This window comes from Poeciliopsis prolifica, unplaced genomic scaffold (assembly GCF_027474105.1).
Source record: "Poeciliopsis prolifica strain line A6 unplaced genomic scaffold, Auburn_PproV2 SCAFFOLD046, whole genome shotgun sequence".
Lineage (NCBI taxonomy): Eukaryota > Metazoa > Chordata > Actinopteri > Cyprinodontiformes > Poeciliidae > Poeciliopsis > Poeciliopsis prolifica.
In genome coordinates this window covers 2,170,537-2,185,746 of record NW_026562421.1, presented here as the reverse complement: position 1 = coordinate 2,185,746, position 15,210 = coordinate 2,170,537, and the positions used below count along the sequence as shown (strand labels likewise).

The following is a 15,210-nucleotide window of genomic DNA, read 5'->3' as shown; positions in this document are numbered from 1 at the left end:
GGCCAGAGGGTAACCCCACTTTGAGTTGACTTCTTCACACCTGAAGTTGTGTTCAGCATTTCTGTTCAGATTTGACCAGTTTATGCCGGGAGCAAAGCTTGTTTCTGAGTATTTTCCATCCTTCCTTCCCTAGATGCAGCTTTGCCTGCGTGGATGCACACAGTGGTATCCCTCCGCCGCCACAGCTGGGTGGATGGGAGTGGGTTTTTCAGACTGATAACACGTTGGGCTTTATAAATATGACAAAAGGCATTATATAGTTTTACTTGTATATGCAATTACTTTCTTTGTATTATTTGTTTTCAAAAATTTTTATGCTATGTCTGAACATGTAGGCATATAAAAGCTATTGCGGGAAATTGTCATGCTTTTCGGTAGCGTCAGCACCATTGACAGCTGTCAGCGCACTTTAAATACATTTCCAAGCGTTATTAAGAACAATAGCAGGCGTTCCATTACAGATTACAACATTATGATGTAGTTTTAACATTAAAGCAGGTGGAAAGGGAGCTAAAATGTTCAGCGATACCATGTTGGGTAAATTAACATATTTCTTAAGCTTTAATTTAAACTAAAACAGAACAAAATGGGAAGGGAAGCAGTCTCAAGCTGCTGCGCTTGAATGAAAGAAGCAGGAAGTTCTTTATTTGGACCTGCGCACATGACTATCAGCTGGTTAGGGTCACGTGACGCACGGCAGTGCGGAAAGGAGAACGAAAATGGCAGAATCCAGGAACTTCAGTGAAAGATCAATAATGGCTTTTATATTCTTTTTCGCCGCAATTTTAGCTTCAGGGAGCAGCACGGCACAAGTGCCATTTCTTATGTGGTCTACCAAAAGGTATTTACATTTACTTTTCGCTTTTAGATTTACATATCAAGACTCATTTGAAGTTTGGTCTTGCATGCTAACGCTAACACAAGTAGCTTCGTAGCTTTTTGATGTCTAGAATTTCTAAACACAAACGTGAAGAAAATATGGGAATTTTTCTGTCTTCTTTGTTTTAGTAAAGAAACTATAAAGAGTATATTCGACAATGCAACTGTGGGCGTTATTAAATATTGAGTGTTGTATTTATTTTCACAAACAAACGTGAAAATAAAAGCAAAATTTACTTGCATATTGCAACCCCTTTATTTAGCCCGAGTATGAGATTTTTTTTAGAGTAGAATATAATATTTCTGCGATTAAAAACAGTAATAAAGAACAATCTTGAAATGAAAAAGGCTTTGCAATTGATGTTGCTGAACATTATTGTTAAAAACTAAAACTTGATTTTATTTTTGGGTGCTCATGTATCAAATCAATGGCTTTTTTAGCATATAGGTACTTGTTATTAATGACCCAAACAAAATTAATAAATTATATTATGTATTTGTTTAAATCATCATCTGAATTCCTCAAAACTAAAAAAGGACATTTCAGGTGTTAGCTTAATCATCTAACATCTGATGATTAACACCTGCAGCCTATTTGTGATTTGATCAAAAATAGGCTGCAGAAAAGTAATGTATTCTTTTGTGATAGTAGACACATCTAACAGACTAAATAAAATACTTTAAATGAAAATGTATTGACACATTAATAAACCAGTAAACTGCTGTGAAGACTGTTCTTAATGTTTTAGCAACTAAATTGAAGAATTAGTATTTAGCTTCTGTTTTTGTCATTTTAAGTTTGCCATCTTTGACCTCTCCACCGGCTGGACACATAACATCCATGGAGGAGCTGGCCGCCTACCTCACGCCTGTGTTTGGCTCTGGCTCCAACACTGTGATCCTGTTTCTGCAGGACAAGGTCAGAGGATCACACACAGTAGTTAGCTTTTGCTCACACAAGGTTTGTGAAAGCTGAGGCTAACATCCTTCCCCTATTAAGACAGTTTGGCCTTCACTAAGTATAATTTTTATTTTTGTTGGTACTTAAAGACAAATAATGTAGAGAAATTGGAATACAAAATCCACAAATGTCATATATATATATATATATATATATATATATATATATATATATATATATATATATATATATATATATATATATAAAATTTTATTTTAAGCCATCAGTTATCAAAAGCAGGTATTATTATTGGACTTCCTGGCATGTTGAGTCATCCCATGGCACACAGAGCCTGTTTTGTACAAATTGACAAGTGGGTAAATTAAAACCCAGCCTCATTCTCTGCAGTAAATGTTAAACAAAAAGCACCAGTCTTACTGAATCAGGAGAAAGAGCAGGAGACGCTGGAACAGTCTTCTCATTCTGGCATGACTCTGAGCTTTTACTGTACTTCCCTTTTCACGGTTCCTGCTTTCATTGTTCTGGGCTTTTTGCAATTTGGTTATTGTGTTGCTTCTTCTTTAACTCATTTTGAAAATGTTGTTGCTTTTCTTAACTAAATATGTTTATTTTTTGTGTTTAGTTAAGCAAAGATGACTTCACCCTGTTTGGTGGAGTGTTTGGAAACAAGCAAGAAAGTGCCTTTAGGAACCTTGAGGTGGGTTTATTTTGGGTGCTAATTATGAGCTGGTAACTAACCTGCATAATATTAAAACTCTTTCCAATCACTTTTTTACAGGCTGCACTCCAATCCTCTTCCTCATCAGTGAGTTTTCCTGCTCTGGAGTGGACAGGAGAGTCTGCCATCCCCACCCTGCTGCAGCAGAAACTCGGCGCTTCACCACTCCTTGTCGATCCAGACACTCTGTCTCACCTGAGCCTCAACACATCAATCAGCAATTTACTGATCATCAATCTGCCTTACTCTTGCGAGTGAGATTCTTTTGTTTTTCTGTGAATTTCTGTTTGTGATCACCAGCTGCATTCCTATTAACCATAAAAATGCACATATTGAAATTGTGAAAATAAATTTACTTAATAGAAACTTCAGTTAAGGGAAAACTAAAATTTTTCAACAAAAATCATTTTGTAGTAGGATGAGGGGGGGATTTTTTTTCGAATTAGATGTACTGCTGGCAGAAACGATGAAGACAACAGGAAGTGATAGTTCATAAAACATTGTCTTTTGAACGTGTTGAATCCATAGCTCTAATGTGAAATCTGACTACAATTTCCCAAAATGCCACAAACGAAAGCCTGTCACAAGAATTTTTCTAGATGATAAACTGTTACAGAAGTTCTTATGATAAATGATAATGTTGTTTTGAGACCATTTTCAAAGTAATGGTATAATAACGCAAAAATACATTCTCAAAGATCTATTATCATTAAATTCTGATGAATGTTTATCACTGGAACTGGAAGAAATAAACTAAAACAATAGAAACAACAAATAAAATAAATTATTAAGACTTTGTAAACAAAATAGTCCTTTAAGACTATGGTTAGTTGAGACCAAAGCACCATAATGAAGTCTTTTGTCATCCAGTTTTTAGTCGAAAGAGAAAGAAAAGAGATAAACAATAAATCATGCAAAAGGAAACAATTGAGCTTATTTTAATTTGTCATGCGATTAGTGATTTACTGCTTATGGCCTGTCTCCCCAGTGCCTGAATAAAACGAAGACATTTCTTCTTCTGATGGCTGAAAGATCATGATTGCTGAAACATGGAGACATTTCATTATCCGCTGCTGCATAATCTTTAATGACTTATTGCGTGAACAAGCTTATTTAAATTTTATTTCTAATTTGAAGGAAATACTACAATTTCAAAATCATGTTTTTTTAACATCATCAGAACATTGACAGATTTGCTCACATTTGTAATAGAAATGCAGAGATTTACCAATTCTTTGTTTTGCAGCTCACTCAAGTCATGCAAGGAAGTCCTCTCCAAAAATGGTATGTTTAAAATACTGGTTATCTGTTTAAGTACAGAATTAGGGATTGATTTCAGTATTATGGATATAACTCTTTTTTTTTTTTTTGCCACTAGATGAGATTATAGGGAAAGTTCTGAGTTCCCTGAAGGCCAAAGATGTGGCATACACTGCAGTATACACAGGGCTGCAGCCATCACAAGTAAGATCTCACAGCTGTCAGAAACATAAATGGTTAAATTTTGGACATGCTCTGGATTTTTTAATAGAAGTTTCTCACTGAACTTTGTTCTAACTTTCAGGCAATTTCAGTGTCATCTTTGTTAAACCAGCAAGTGGGCCGGACCTTGTTACAAGCCCCTACAGCTGATGTTAAAGCTCCTATAATATTTAGTAATTCGACTGGAAGTCCCTGCATTATGCTGTGGGCTCAGAATCTCTTCATCAGCCCTCCAGGCTCATCGGGGTTCATCGACCTCGCTCAAGAAAACTCATCATCATTATCAGGATCCATGTGTAACGACACAAATTCGGAGTAAGAGCGTTTTTCAGTTGAATGGTGATTGATTTATTATTTTAGATTCTAAAGTTAGTTAAATGTATTGCTTTTTCCCCACCTGTAGGCTTGTGCTCACCTATGTGAACTACACTCTGAGGTAAGGCAACAAGCTGCTCACTAAATACTTTAATCTTATTTGAGTAATGTTTTGAATGACAGTCATCAGTTGACTTTTGTAAAGTCTGAAATATGGAAAGTATTTAGAAAGTAACTGTATAAAATTAACTTTTTAAAGTTGTATGGAAAAATAAGGCTGCATGTGTTTAGTCTAAACTTTAAACCTGATCAGATTAGTAGACATAATATATTGTAAAACTATATTTTGTTTTTCAACTGCTGCACCTTTTTCAGTTTTTTTTTTTTGCAAACTACAGTGTTTCACCCAGTACAGTCCAATAATTTATTTATCCAAACAAAAAAACAAAACAATAATAATGAGACATTTTAGGAGTTCTTACTGTCAAAGTTTCTTATAGTTATTATACAGTTTAAGTGCACTGAGAAAAGACAAACACATTTTTTTTCTCAAGAGTCTGCAGTTAAATCAGACTGAACTTTTCTTCTTTTACCTTAGTTAGAATTACCATTTTTTTCTATTTGTTAAATGGTAGAAACTTAAGACTTTCTTTTTAGAACATTTTTTGCAAGTGAAGATGCAAAAAAACATTTCTTAATATTGATCCATAAATAAATATATCAGTAAAAATTAGATTTTTTTTCTGAAACTATAAACCTTTCAGATTTCTATACTAAAATAATCTTGATACTTTTTTCATTTGTTGAAATCAATTCATCATTTCTCAATACATTTTCAAGTAACTTTCTTTTCTTCTTCTGCTAATTGGCAGGTTTACAATGAGTCAGCAGTTCTATCCAGTTTCTGCTCGAAACTGGTTCACCCTGGACTCCGTTCAGGTTCAGGTGCATTCATCTGGTCAGACTGCGTCTTTTGTTGGGAGTCATGGGATCTACGCGCCTGCAGAGTATTCTTTCCACTGCCAGTCGGTCAGCAGCTTCAGAGACACCCTGCTCGTCCCAGCCAACCTAAACTCCACTCAGTGGAAGCTGAATTTTGTTGACTTCCAGGTAATAGCGGTTTTCCTCATAATATGTAAAGAAATATAAACTTTTAGAATGTTTATTTTTTATTCACCAATCAGTCATTTTTACATTCATTTAGCATAAATGCTGCCTCACACCTTATGATTTTAATTGGCCCTGAGTTCTATAGTGGAAAATTTGATCAAATATTTGACTTTAAGGAAGTATGTACTATTTTTTTATTAGTTACATTAATATTTTACTTTATTCCGCCAGTTCTTCTCCACTGCTTTTTTTTGTTTTTGTCATAAACTTTTTAATCTCTTGTTTGAGGAGCAAAGCGGTTTGGTTAATTTGAATCTCAGCCAATCAGAAGCCAAAATTTTAATAAATTATTTTTAATTACGTTTTATGTTTAAAAATGATTGAATAATGCAAAGCAAAACTTATAAGATTAAAAAATATATGGGATTCAATTTCTTATTTAACTTTCTGATTCTCCACAGTGCCCTCTAGCGGCCCCCACTTTGAAAAACACTGTTCTGACCTCATGCCTAAGTGCTGATTTTAATGACCAGTTTAAGAAAATTATAATTTTTGAAAATATATAATAATTTGTTGTGTTTTTTTTCGGATGCAGATTCAGGGTTTCCGTTTGTCCAATGGAACAAACTTTTCTTACGCCAGCGACTGCGCCGGTTTCTTTACGGCTGGGATTTGGATGGGCCTCATCACCTCGCTGCTCATGCTGCTAATTTTTGTGTATGGCTTGCATATGATCATGCAGCTAAACACAATGGACCGGTTTGACGACCCCAAAGGTCCATCGATTGCAGTCCCTCAGTCTGATTAAAGCGTTCATCCAAAGATGCACTTCACAGTTTTTCAGTCCCTAATGAAGCTGCCATGTTGCTTCTACGTCTGAACCTCTATGGCCACAGATGCTTTTGTTCAGTTTTCTTTCGCAATTGCCTGGCAGACGTTTTAAGAGTAAAACACATTCCTTTTTTTTCTTCATCTTTTAATGTCCCAAAATGTATGTTATAAAATTTGATTTGATGTCTATGTACTAAAGAAACATGTGCCTGAACAAGCAGTTTGCACTCTCACCTGAGAATGCCTTTATTGCCAAAATGCATGTGTTCACTGAATGCTGGCTGGAACATTACAGACCTCAAATCTTGCTTTTTTTAAATCATATACGAGCATGACTAAAACAAAAAAAAGGTGGCTGTGTAAAATATCTATTTTTCACTTGTCAGGGTTCGGCCACATTAGTTTATCACTGTTGTAAGATGTTTGGTTAAACTGTAAATTATTTGTAACAAAAAAAAATTAAAATTGCTCTGTTTACTTTGCCTTGCAAGCCTAATGGTTATCAGCTAATCCATTTTGTGCCTCATTAGATATTTATCAAAACGATTGATGTGCAAATGCTACTACATGCCTCTAATTTAACATCTACAACTCTTGGAAGAATATTGAATTAATACATTACAAGAACATTTAAGTTCCCCTTGGAATCAATAAAGTATTTTGGAATTTGAATGTTTGTATATATATATATGTAAGATCTGTGTGTGTGTATTTATGTATTTATTTTAGAGCTGTCATTAATGTGCATATTAAGACCATGGTAAATAGAAAAGGAGTAAATTTTTGCCATTGCTCTAGAAAAAAAAATTCTGAGCTTCAGAAGTCAGTTAGTGAGGAAAAACCTAAAATGTTTAGATTGTCATAAATTTTAGCACTCCATTGTCAAATATTTCCAAGAAAAAAATATTTTTAAATGAATCCCTAAAATTTCCTAGAAAAAAAGTGAAAATTTGAGCTTTGAAAGTTGAACATTTTTGAAAATCAGAAAAATTCTAGAAATTTTTTTCTAAAACTCCTTTTTAAATTAAACTTCTGCCACTCAGACATTTTGGGTTCTAGAAAATTCTAATTTTTTATAGGAAATTTTTGACTTGAAGTTTTATTTATTAATTTACTTTTGAGAATTTCTGATAATCTCAAAACTTTGAGGTCTTCTAACTGAAATATGTTTTTTTTTTTTTTTTTACTGCAAACTGTGGTTCTATTACGTAGTCGAAGTTGCTCGTCTGGACTTACAGCAAAGCCGTTTGCTACATTTGAACACAGCTAACGGCTACGTTTGCTACATTTGAACACAGCTAACTTCTACGTTTGCTACATTTGAACACAGCTAACGGCTACGTTTGCTACATTTGAACACAGCTAACTTCTACGTTTGCTACATTTGAACACAGCTAACTTCTACGTTTGCTACATTTGAACACAGCTAACGGCTACGTTTGCTACGTGACACACTTCCGTTGTGCTACTATGGCGTTACTGTAGTAACGGCCCTAAACATTTCAGCCAGTTTTACTCTCCCTGTTGACAGCTTGCCTCTAAAATGTCAAGGTTGCATTCTCGTCGAGTTAGATTCGGAAGCTCGCAGGACAGGAAACTGTATCCCCGCTTTTTTCCGCCCGACCGATTAGGAAACCAAACGAAAAGACACGAAGCTCGGAAACCGCCGCATCTCGGACCGGGTTGCTATTCCAACCACGAGGTGAATAAGTTGTTCACAAATTACTCTGTTGTTTTGTTTTGTTTTTTAATCTGAGATGCAGCGCACATTTTATGTTGTATTTTTTTTAAATTGAGAGAATAGCCTTATCTAAAAGTAATAGAAATGAAAAAGAAGAAAAAAAGGAAATTAGCCTGTTTATAGCCCGCCTTGTTTATGTTTAAATTCCAGATTTTTTGTGGATTGGATGATTAAACCCCAATGAGTAAATCTGAATCTTTTGTAAATGTGAAAGATGTCATTTACATGGACACAGGAGATTTGGATTTGAGTCTACGTAATGTTGAATTTTATGCTGTTTTCTTTCTGTTTTTACAGTTTCGCACCATTGTTTACAATCTAGAAACCAGACCAGAGAGTGATATGGGATACGTTCTCTCTGCCCGGACTGACACCCGTTTTCCACCTTCTAAGGTATTATTCATACTCCATGTCAAATCGGTTAACTCTTAAGTTATCGACAGAAACGCCAGTCAACATTTATCAAGGAAAATGTGATAGCATATAGATATAAAAAACAGATATTATTTAAGTAAAAAAATAACTTGAGCCAAAAACGTTATTTTCTTCAGTGAAGTAAAGTTGTTTTTAACCCGCTCAACAACAACAAAAATAAAGCAAGATTCTGTTTGGGTGGCAAATTAATGTGGAATCAAACATTTATAATGCATTAAAACTTGAATTAAGCAGTAAGTCACAGTGATGTTTTAAGAAATTATGTGATTTTCATCTAGAAGAGTCTTCTCTTTGGTGTAATATTTCTTTGCACTGATCGTTTTATTGTTTTAATGTGCAAACTAACACTGCAGAGGATTTTTCTTTGATTCTGAGACATATTTTCCATTTTGATAAGGAAAGGTGAGGTTGTTTCAGAACTCCATCCTGCATCAATTAAACGATTAACATGTGAAAAGTGATCTGTTGAATTCTTCTGCTGGGAAAAAAAAAACACTTCACCTTCTCAGCAGCATATCTTTCCTCAGTTTACAAGACCAACATTCAGTGTGGAAGACCAACATCCTTCACACTGAAGTATTTTATTTCTCAAGCAGCACTCATGGACACCCTGCACAAACACAACCTGATAAAGTTTTTTGAAGCTCGGAGCTCGATGGGTTTTCTTATCTTTGGCACAGTGAGGTGGATTTTTCCCTCACTCAGTCAAATAGAGAGATTGGCTCAGTTTAATAAAGAACATGTGGGAGTTTTCACTCTGCTGACCTGAGATTACCTTATGAGTTTCTGTTCTTTATGTCTTTTATCTTGTGTAAAACCAAAACTGCTTGATGCAGCGGCGATCAGAATTATGTTACATAAATATTTAAGAATCTATGACTTAATCACAAAGCCAATATGATGCACATGCATTCAAGTCTAAGGGATTGAAGTTTATAGATCCACAATTTTCGTCCCTGGTGTTGGTTTAGATGGACAATGAAAATGCTAAAATCAAATAATTTCTTCATTATTTAATGTAAACACCATAGGATACAGAAATCAAATTCAAAAATACTTTTTTTTTGTCCGAAAGGGAAATTAAATATTGCTGTAGCTTATATTAATGAATAGCTCTTGCAGTCTAGCAAGCAGTCTGTACTACAAAGATTTGGAATAAGCCTCTGACTAAAGACAATGCTTTTCTAAGACAGTCTAATGAAAAGAATCATTCAGATTCTCCAGTCATTCCCAGAACAGAAACAAAAGTAATTGTTTTTCAACAATTATGTGACTTGATGGCCAAGTTTAAAATTGTCTTTTATATCAGCAAATTTTTAAAGACAATTTTAAAATTAGGAAAAGTTTGGTGTAAATGCAAGTTTGTTATTCAAGTCTAAAACATCACACCTGACTAGTGTGATGTTTTTAATAATTTCACACATTAAATATTCATGATCAAAGAAAAGTATTTTTCAGGCTCTTGTATGGTTTTGAACGAAGGAATGGGATTTAGAGAACTGTGTACTTAAAGGGACAGTCTTATTGTGCTATAAAATGGCACAATCAAGTAACTATGTTATCTTCAGTTGTTATAAAAATGCTTTTTATATCAAATAGAACTGAAAAGAAACTTTACTTTGTAATTTAACGCAATGAAATTGGACGTCTGTCTCTAAAAACTCCTGCTCTTTGTAAAACTCTTCCTTTTCAGCTTTATGGATTTAAATTCATTTGTGAATGTTTCCAGTTGACTCCATCACCTCAGCAGTACCAGAGAGATCAGAGCAAATCCAGAGTTCCTCTCCACGGTAGAGCTCCATTCGGTTCTTATGAAGAAAAATTCAAAATGCACAGAAACGCTGCCAGTGTCAGCCCGGGGTGAGAGACGATCCATAAATACGCCGCATTGTTGAACTGAGCTAACAGCCGTTACTTCCTGACTCAGCCCTGGGATGTACGAACACATCATAACAAAAACCAGGAAGGTGAAGTGGCCCATGTGCTTTGGGAAACCGGACTGGTCCAAACTGCCGCAGATGGACAAGCAGGCTGTCAAAGTGACGGTAACACCAAAAAAACTAAATATATACCTATACTTCTTGAACTTTTCACATTAACGCCACAAACTTCACTGCTTCTTGTTTGGGCTTTTATGAAACTGATCAACACAACGTATTAAAGTATTAAGTATTGAAGAAAGAAATGAAACGTGGCTGATTTCCTGTGAATTCAAAATTCCTTCTAATTATTAATCACTTAATCCAAAAATTAATCAACACTGTGCTAATTATTTTTATTTTACAAATATTTTTTAGCTCAAAATGCATCTTTTGCTTCAAATGATCAAGCAAACAATAAATAAATGCCATCAATGCATTTTAGGCAATACAATGTTTTTCTTCTTTAAAAATGTAATTGGCATCTTCTATTATATTTCTAATATTGTATAAAATGATTTAAGTGTAAATCAGCAGAATGCCATTTTTTAAATCCAGTTAATTGTCAGAATAATCAGTAGTTGCTGCCCTAAACTGCACATTATTTTTAAAATATTAAAAAACTCAAGCATCATTTTGATCCCACTTTACAAATGTGTTACTTCAATACAAAGAGATTTGGACTCTTTGTATTTTACTTAAATCTAGAGATTTGAGGTTTTACAAAACAAACGTTGAAGGAAAAAAAAAAAAACACCACTACTTTGGCAAGTCATTGTATTTAAAAGACAATCCAACACTATGAATGTAGAAACAAAAACAACAAAGGTTGAACTCCACATGTATGAAAACCAGCTTCTGTTTTTCTTTCCTCTCCTCAGGTACCCAAAGACTATGGCTTCATTAGGCACAGGGGCAAACTGGCCTATCTGAGATTGTACTTTTAACTCTACAGCTGAGCCATGAAATCACTTCACAACATGGATGCCATGAGGAGTCGCCTGAAGCTGCAGAAATCCTCACTTAGCTGATACAGTAAGAGTTAATAAAAAACAAACTTGCCTTTTGTATTTGTACAAAAAACAGGCAGAGGTGACATGGAACATTTGTTGCATACAAATCCCAATATGACGTGGGTGTGTACAGAAAACATAGAAAAACAGTGTCCACCAGTCAGCGGCTGCTTCCGGCTCTCACAGCAGGTTTTAAGTTTCGTCTCTAAGAGGAGAAAACATCTTCGCCGCAACAAAAGAGGCAAACGAGTTCATCATTAGAGTGAGGTTATTTCTTCCTCCTCACTTTGGGTTTCTTGACGGGCCGGAGATACGGGTTGTCGATCACGTTGTCTTCGCTGGCCTTAGTTGATGGAACGACACCACCAGGGGGCAGCACAGAGTTCTCTTTGTCAGCGCTTGGATCATCCTGAGACGCAAAGAGAGTTTTAAGTTAAAATATGTCTGCACCTGTTTCAAACTAATAAAATAAGCAACAAAAAAATTAAAAAATAGCTATAGAACAGTGAACAAAAAAACAGAAAAGCAATAAGCATTCATATAGTTTTGAGACAATTTTACAAGGATAAAAATTCAAGTCTGCTGCCCTCAAAGAGCAAAAAGCTTTCATTTTGATACTTGACGCTGGAACTGCAAGATTTTTTAAATATTCTCCCTCAAAAAATGCAATTAAAAACCATATAACCAAAAACATAATGGAAATGTATTTTGTCAAAAAAATATCAATAATACTAATATATTATTGTGTTGGGTGATAAATCGATTTGATCAACTAATCAAATTTTTGTTTTTCAAGACTTTTGGAACATCTGGATTTTTTTTTCACCAACGCACTCTTTTGGTTTTCTAAGCTCACAATGATGTCAGGATGTCCAGGACAAGCAAGTTTTTTTTTAATAAAGAACTTTTTTTTTCTCTGAATTTCAAGATGTTTCTCTGGCTGACATAATAAAAATGTGAAATTTTATTTTAAGCCATCACCCAGCTCTAATCTGTGGGTGATTTCCAGATTGCATGAGTTCAGAAAAACAAGATTAGTATTGGTAAGATAAGTAAGAAAAACTAAATTTTATGAAGAAAATTCTCCACAGAAATAGCTCTAAGTACTAAAATCATTGAAAAATGTTGTTGGACTCCAGCTGTCAGCACTTACAGCGATAACATTCCCTGCTGCGTTCTCGCTGTCTGTCTGGTCGTCCTGCTCTGACGAGTCCGTCTCCTCCAGAGTCTGCAGTTCCAGCTCAGAAGGAAGGAGGGCGCTGAGGTACGGGATGGTGCTCGGCCGGGCAGCGATCACTGAAATCAGTTATATACATATTAATGGTGCACTGATACGTTTATTTCACTTCTGATACTGATATTTTTGGTTTAGTATCAGTAAATCCCAATTTGATACAGAAAAACAGCTGAATTGATTTAAAATATTCCCTTTTCTACTTAAAACCTTGAGAAACAATTCATTTCAACAGACAAGATATGAAGAATGGAGGTGAGTTCTAGGGTCGTCTCTAATACAGATACTGAGGAAATTTACACTATAAAATAACCAGTGTTACAATGACATCGCTCACATGGAAAGGCAGAGATGTCATCTTTGAAGAGGCTTTGGGTTTCTCCGGTTTTGGCCATGAAACGTGTCAGTGCTCGTTCCACATCTCTCCTCTGGGTGGCAGCTTTTTCTCTCACTACCTGGTAGTCCGACACAGGCTCTCGAAATGTCTAAAGTCGTAAAAGTTCAAATGTAATCAGCAGTTACTTTCAGAGAAACCAGTAAGCTCATTTGATTTTCAAGGATTTGTTTTCTAAAACTGGTTTCTGGCTCACAGGTGTTTTGATGTAGGTGTGAGGGTCGGGGAACTCCGGGAAGTGGCCGGGAATGTGAGACGGATGCGTCCGCTTTTGTCCAGCAGACAGAGATTTAGGAGTCACCGGTGCGTTTGTCACTGGAGCTGAAATTCAAATATGAAAATAGAAGTTTGGAAAGCACACAGGGACCATAAATGAGAGACAGAAAACGTCCTTACGGGCGGTTATGACCATCCTCTGAGATCGCTTGGCGTACACAGGCAGAGTGTCGACATTGAAACCTACAAACAGTTTGAATTTAATCAGATTTAAGTCTGTTGGCAGCAATGGGAAATTCATGCCGTCGGTTTGTGGATTTCTGATCTCACCCATTTCAATGAGGGTCACCACGGTGTCAGACAACGTCGGGACGCTCCTGGCTGTGTGTTCACAGTACGTTTTAGCACATCGACCGATTTCAGTTATGTCTTGGAGGGGAAAAAATGACAAAAGGAATGTAATAATATTCAATTATAAAACAATTTGTCCCGCCAGTTTTGATTTTTGTTCTTTATCTAAGGGTTTGTGTTTGTACAGAAAAGTGAAAACAGAATTGCCATTTCTTAAATCACATCCTGCTTTTTAATGAAATGTTTAAATCATATTTGTATGTTTCAAAAAGGAAAACTAATTCATTTTTTTAATTACATGAGAAAATCATGGCAAAATCCAAACAAAAAAGAAGAAACAGAAGCAAAAATTATGTCGGGATATCAGTTTTGGCAAGAAGATTATTCTTTACTTCCTAATGAGAAGTAAAAAACTGGTTTGCAAACATCCCTTTTTAAGTGATCTAGTTTGATGATTATTTCATCAAACTAGATCTAGTTTGATGAAATAAACTAGATCTAGTTTATTTAAGTAATCTAGTTTGATGATTATTTCATGGAAAACACCATTTCAAGTTTTCGCATTAAAGTTATCTTTAGAGTATTTTAAATGTTCCAGTCAAATGAAGCCTACGTACAGCTCTGCATCATCTCCGTCAGCGTCTCCACGGCGGCCTTCTCGGCGCTCTCGAAGCCGCTCTCAGTGAGCAGGGCGCTGACAACAACCTGCAGGGTCCGCCGCCGGGCCAGCTGGTAGTTCTCTGCGGGGCTGGAGGCTGCTTTTGCTCCCCGCTGACAGCACAGAGGAAATAGAGCCTGAATAAAGCCTTTATCTTTAGTTTGCTTCATGTTTTTCAGAACATATGTGGATATGACCAAAAGGGATTAAAACAACACAGTAATTAGTACATATATGTATGACTTCCAGTAACTAATTCTTCTCAATATGTAAGACATTGGCGAAATATACCTGCTGTGTATACCTGCGAGCTAAAACTACCTAGCTTAAAACACCGTTACATTCCGTGACCGAAGAGAGCGACTCTTACCCCGCTTGAATTCAGCGACGTCCCCGATGCTGCCGAGGAATCCCCCATCTGCACTCACTTCAACTCTCTTTCCTCAGCTAAATAAATGTGTAAACGTATTTTACTCATTCGACTGGCGCGTAGCCACCGATAGTAAACATAGTGCGGCTTAATGACGTTGTTTCCGCTACTTGGGCGGAAGTTGAATCCACCTGCAGTTTTACTTAACACTGCCATCTAGTGCTAATTTATTATACGACACGTTACCAGGAAAAAAAATCCAAAGTCTATGATTTTTGCACTTTTAACCCCATCCGAGGATAGAATGTGTTTTATTATTGTTTTTATTTTTTTTCTAAAATTTAAATAGATATTTTGTTTACATCACGGTATCTTTTTATGTTTAAAACAACTGATGTAGGCCATCACTGGGAAGATGGATCGTCACAATAGTTCTCAAATTAATGTGCCGTTTTCATGTTTGTAGAAGAATTGATGTCTAATATCATATCACGGAACAGTTTTGGGGTTAAATAACACTCTAAATTATTGTACATTAAACATTAAAGAAATCCCCAAGACCTGAGATGTGCAGATTCTGCTCACTTATTTAAGTCAGGACAAAAAACATTATTGATTTGTG

General features: G+C 35.6%; 3 protein-coding genes across 3 annotated transcripts; 2 read left to right on the top strand and 1 right to left on the bottom strand.

The window, feature by feature from the left end:
• The first annotated feature begins 696 nt into the window (after positions 1 to 696).
• On the top strand, positions 697 to 6,929 carry LOC129377089 (V-type proton ATPase subunit S1-like). The gene is made up of 10 exons (XM_055056818.1): positions 697 to 841; positions 1,678 to 1,798; positions 2,424 to 2,498; positions 2,580 to 2,773; positions 3,766 to 3,803; positions 3,898 to 3,983; positions 4,084 to 4,316; positions 4,405 to 4,437; positions 5,189 to 5,426; positions 6,022 to 6,929. The coding sequence occupies exons 1-10, from the start codon at positions 720 to 722 to the stop codon at positions 6,232 to 6,234; spliced, it is 1,353 nt and encodes a 450-aa protein (XP_054912793.1). The 5' UTR covers positions 697 to 719; the 3' UTR covers positions 6,235 to 6,929.
• Positions 6,930 to 7,682: 753 nt separating this feature from the next.
• On the top strand, positions 7,683 to 11,418 carry LOC129377109 (protein pitchfork-like). The gene is made up of 5 exons (XM_055056842.1): positions 7,683 to 7,959; positions 8,296 to 8,391; positions 10,163 to 10,293; positions 10,361 to 10,478; positions 11,234 to 11,418. The coding sequence occupies exons 1-5, from the start codon at positions 7,801 to 7,803 to the stop codon at positions 11,297 to 11,299; spliced, it is 570 nt and encodes a 189-aa protein (XP_054912817.1). The 5' UTR covers positions 7,683 to 7,800; the 3' UTR covers positions 11,300 to 11,418.
• taf8 (TAF8 RNA polymerase II, TATA box binding protein (TBP)-associated factor) lies at positions 11,113 to 14,748 on the bottom strand. Its single transcript, XM_055056835.1, has 8 exons — positions 14,589 to 14,748; positions 14,178 to 14,331; positions 13,540 to 13,638; positions 13,390 to 13,452; positions 13,190 to 13,314; positions 12,937 to 13,084; positions 12,519 to 12,661; positions 11,113 to 11,774 (listed from the first exon to the last, which is right to left on the bottom strand). The coding sequence occupies exons 1-8, from the start codon at positions 14,634 to 14,636 to the stop codon at positions 11,634 to 11,636; spliced, it is 921 nt and encodes a 306-aa protein (XP_054912810.1). The 5' UTR covers positions 14,637 to 14,748; the 3' UTR covers positions 11,113 to 11,633.
• Between the last annotated feature and the right edge of the window lie 462 nt (positions 14,749 to 15,210).

Excerpts from the sequence above, each read along its gene's own strand:
- LOC129377089 (XM_055056818.1), top strand. The coding sequence starts at position 720 with ATGGCAGAATCCAGGAACTTCAGTGAAAGATCAATAATGGCTTTTATA. Across the intron at positions 3,984-4,083 it reads CAGGGCTGCAGCCATCACAA|GCAATTTCAGTGTCATCTTT; the intron begins GTAAGATCTCAC and ends TCTAACTTTCAG. Across the intron at positions 4,438-5,188 it reads TATGTGAACTACACTCTGAG|GTTTACAATGAGTCAGCAGT; the intron begins GTAAGGCAACAA and ends GCTAATTGGCAG.
- LOC129377109 (XM_055056842.1), top strand. The coding sequence starts at position 7,801 with ATGTCAAGGTTGCATTCTCGTCGAGTTAGATTCGGAAGCTCGCAGGAC. Across the intron at positions 8,392-10,162 it reads CCCGTTTTCCACCTTCTAAG|TTGACTCCATCACCTCAGCA; the intron begins GTATTATTCATA and ends GAATGTTTCCAG. Across the intron at positions 10,294-10,360 it reads GCTGCCAGTGTCAGCCCGGG|CCCTGGGATGTACGAACACA; the intron begins GTGAGAGACGAT and ends TTCCTGACTCAG.
- taf8 (XM_055056835.1), bottom strand. The coding sequence starts at position 14,636 with ATGGGGGATTCCTCGGCAGCATCGGGGACGTCGCTGAATTCAAGCGGG. Across the intron at positions 14,332-14,588 it reads CGTCGCTGAATTCAAGCGGG|CGGGGAGCAAAAGCAGCCTC; the intron begins GTAAGAGTCGCT and ends CTGTGCTGTCAG. Across the intron at positions 13,453-13,539 it reads GGTGACCCTCATTGAAATGG|GTTTCAATGTCGACACTCTG; the intron begins GTGAGATCAGAA and ends AACTGTTTGTAG.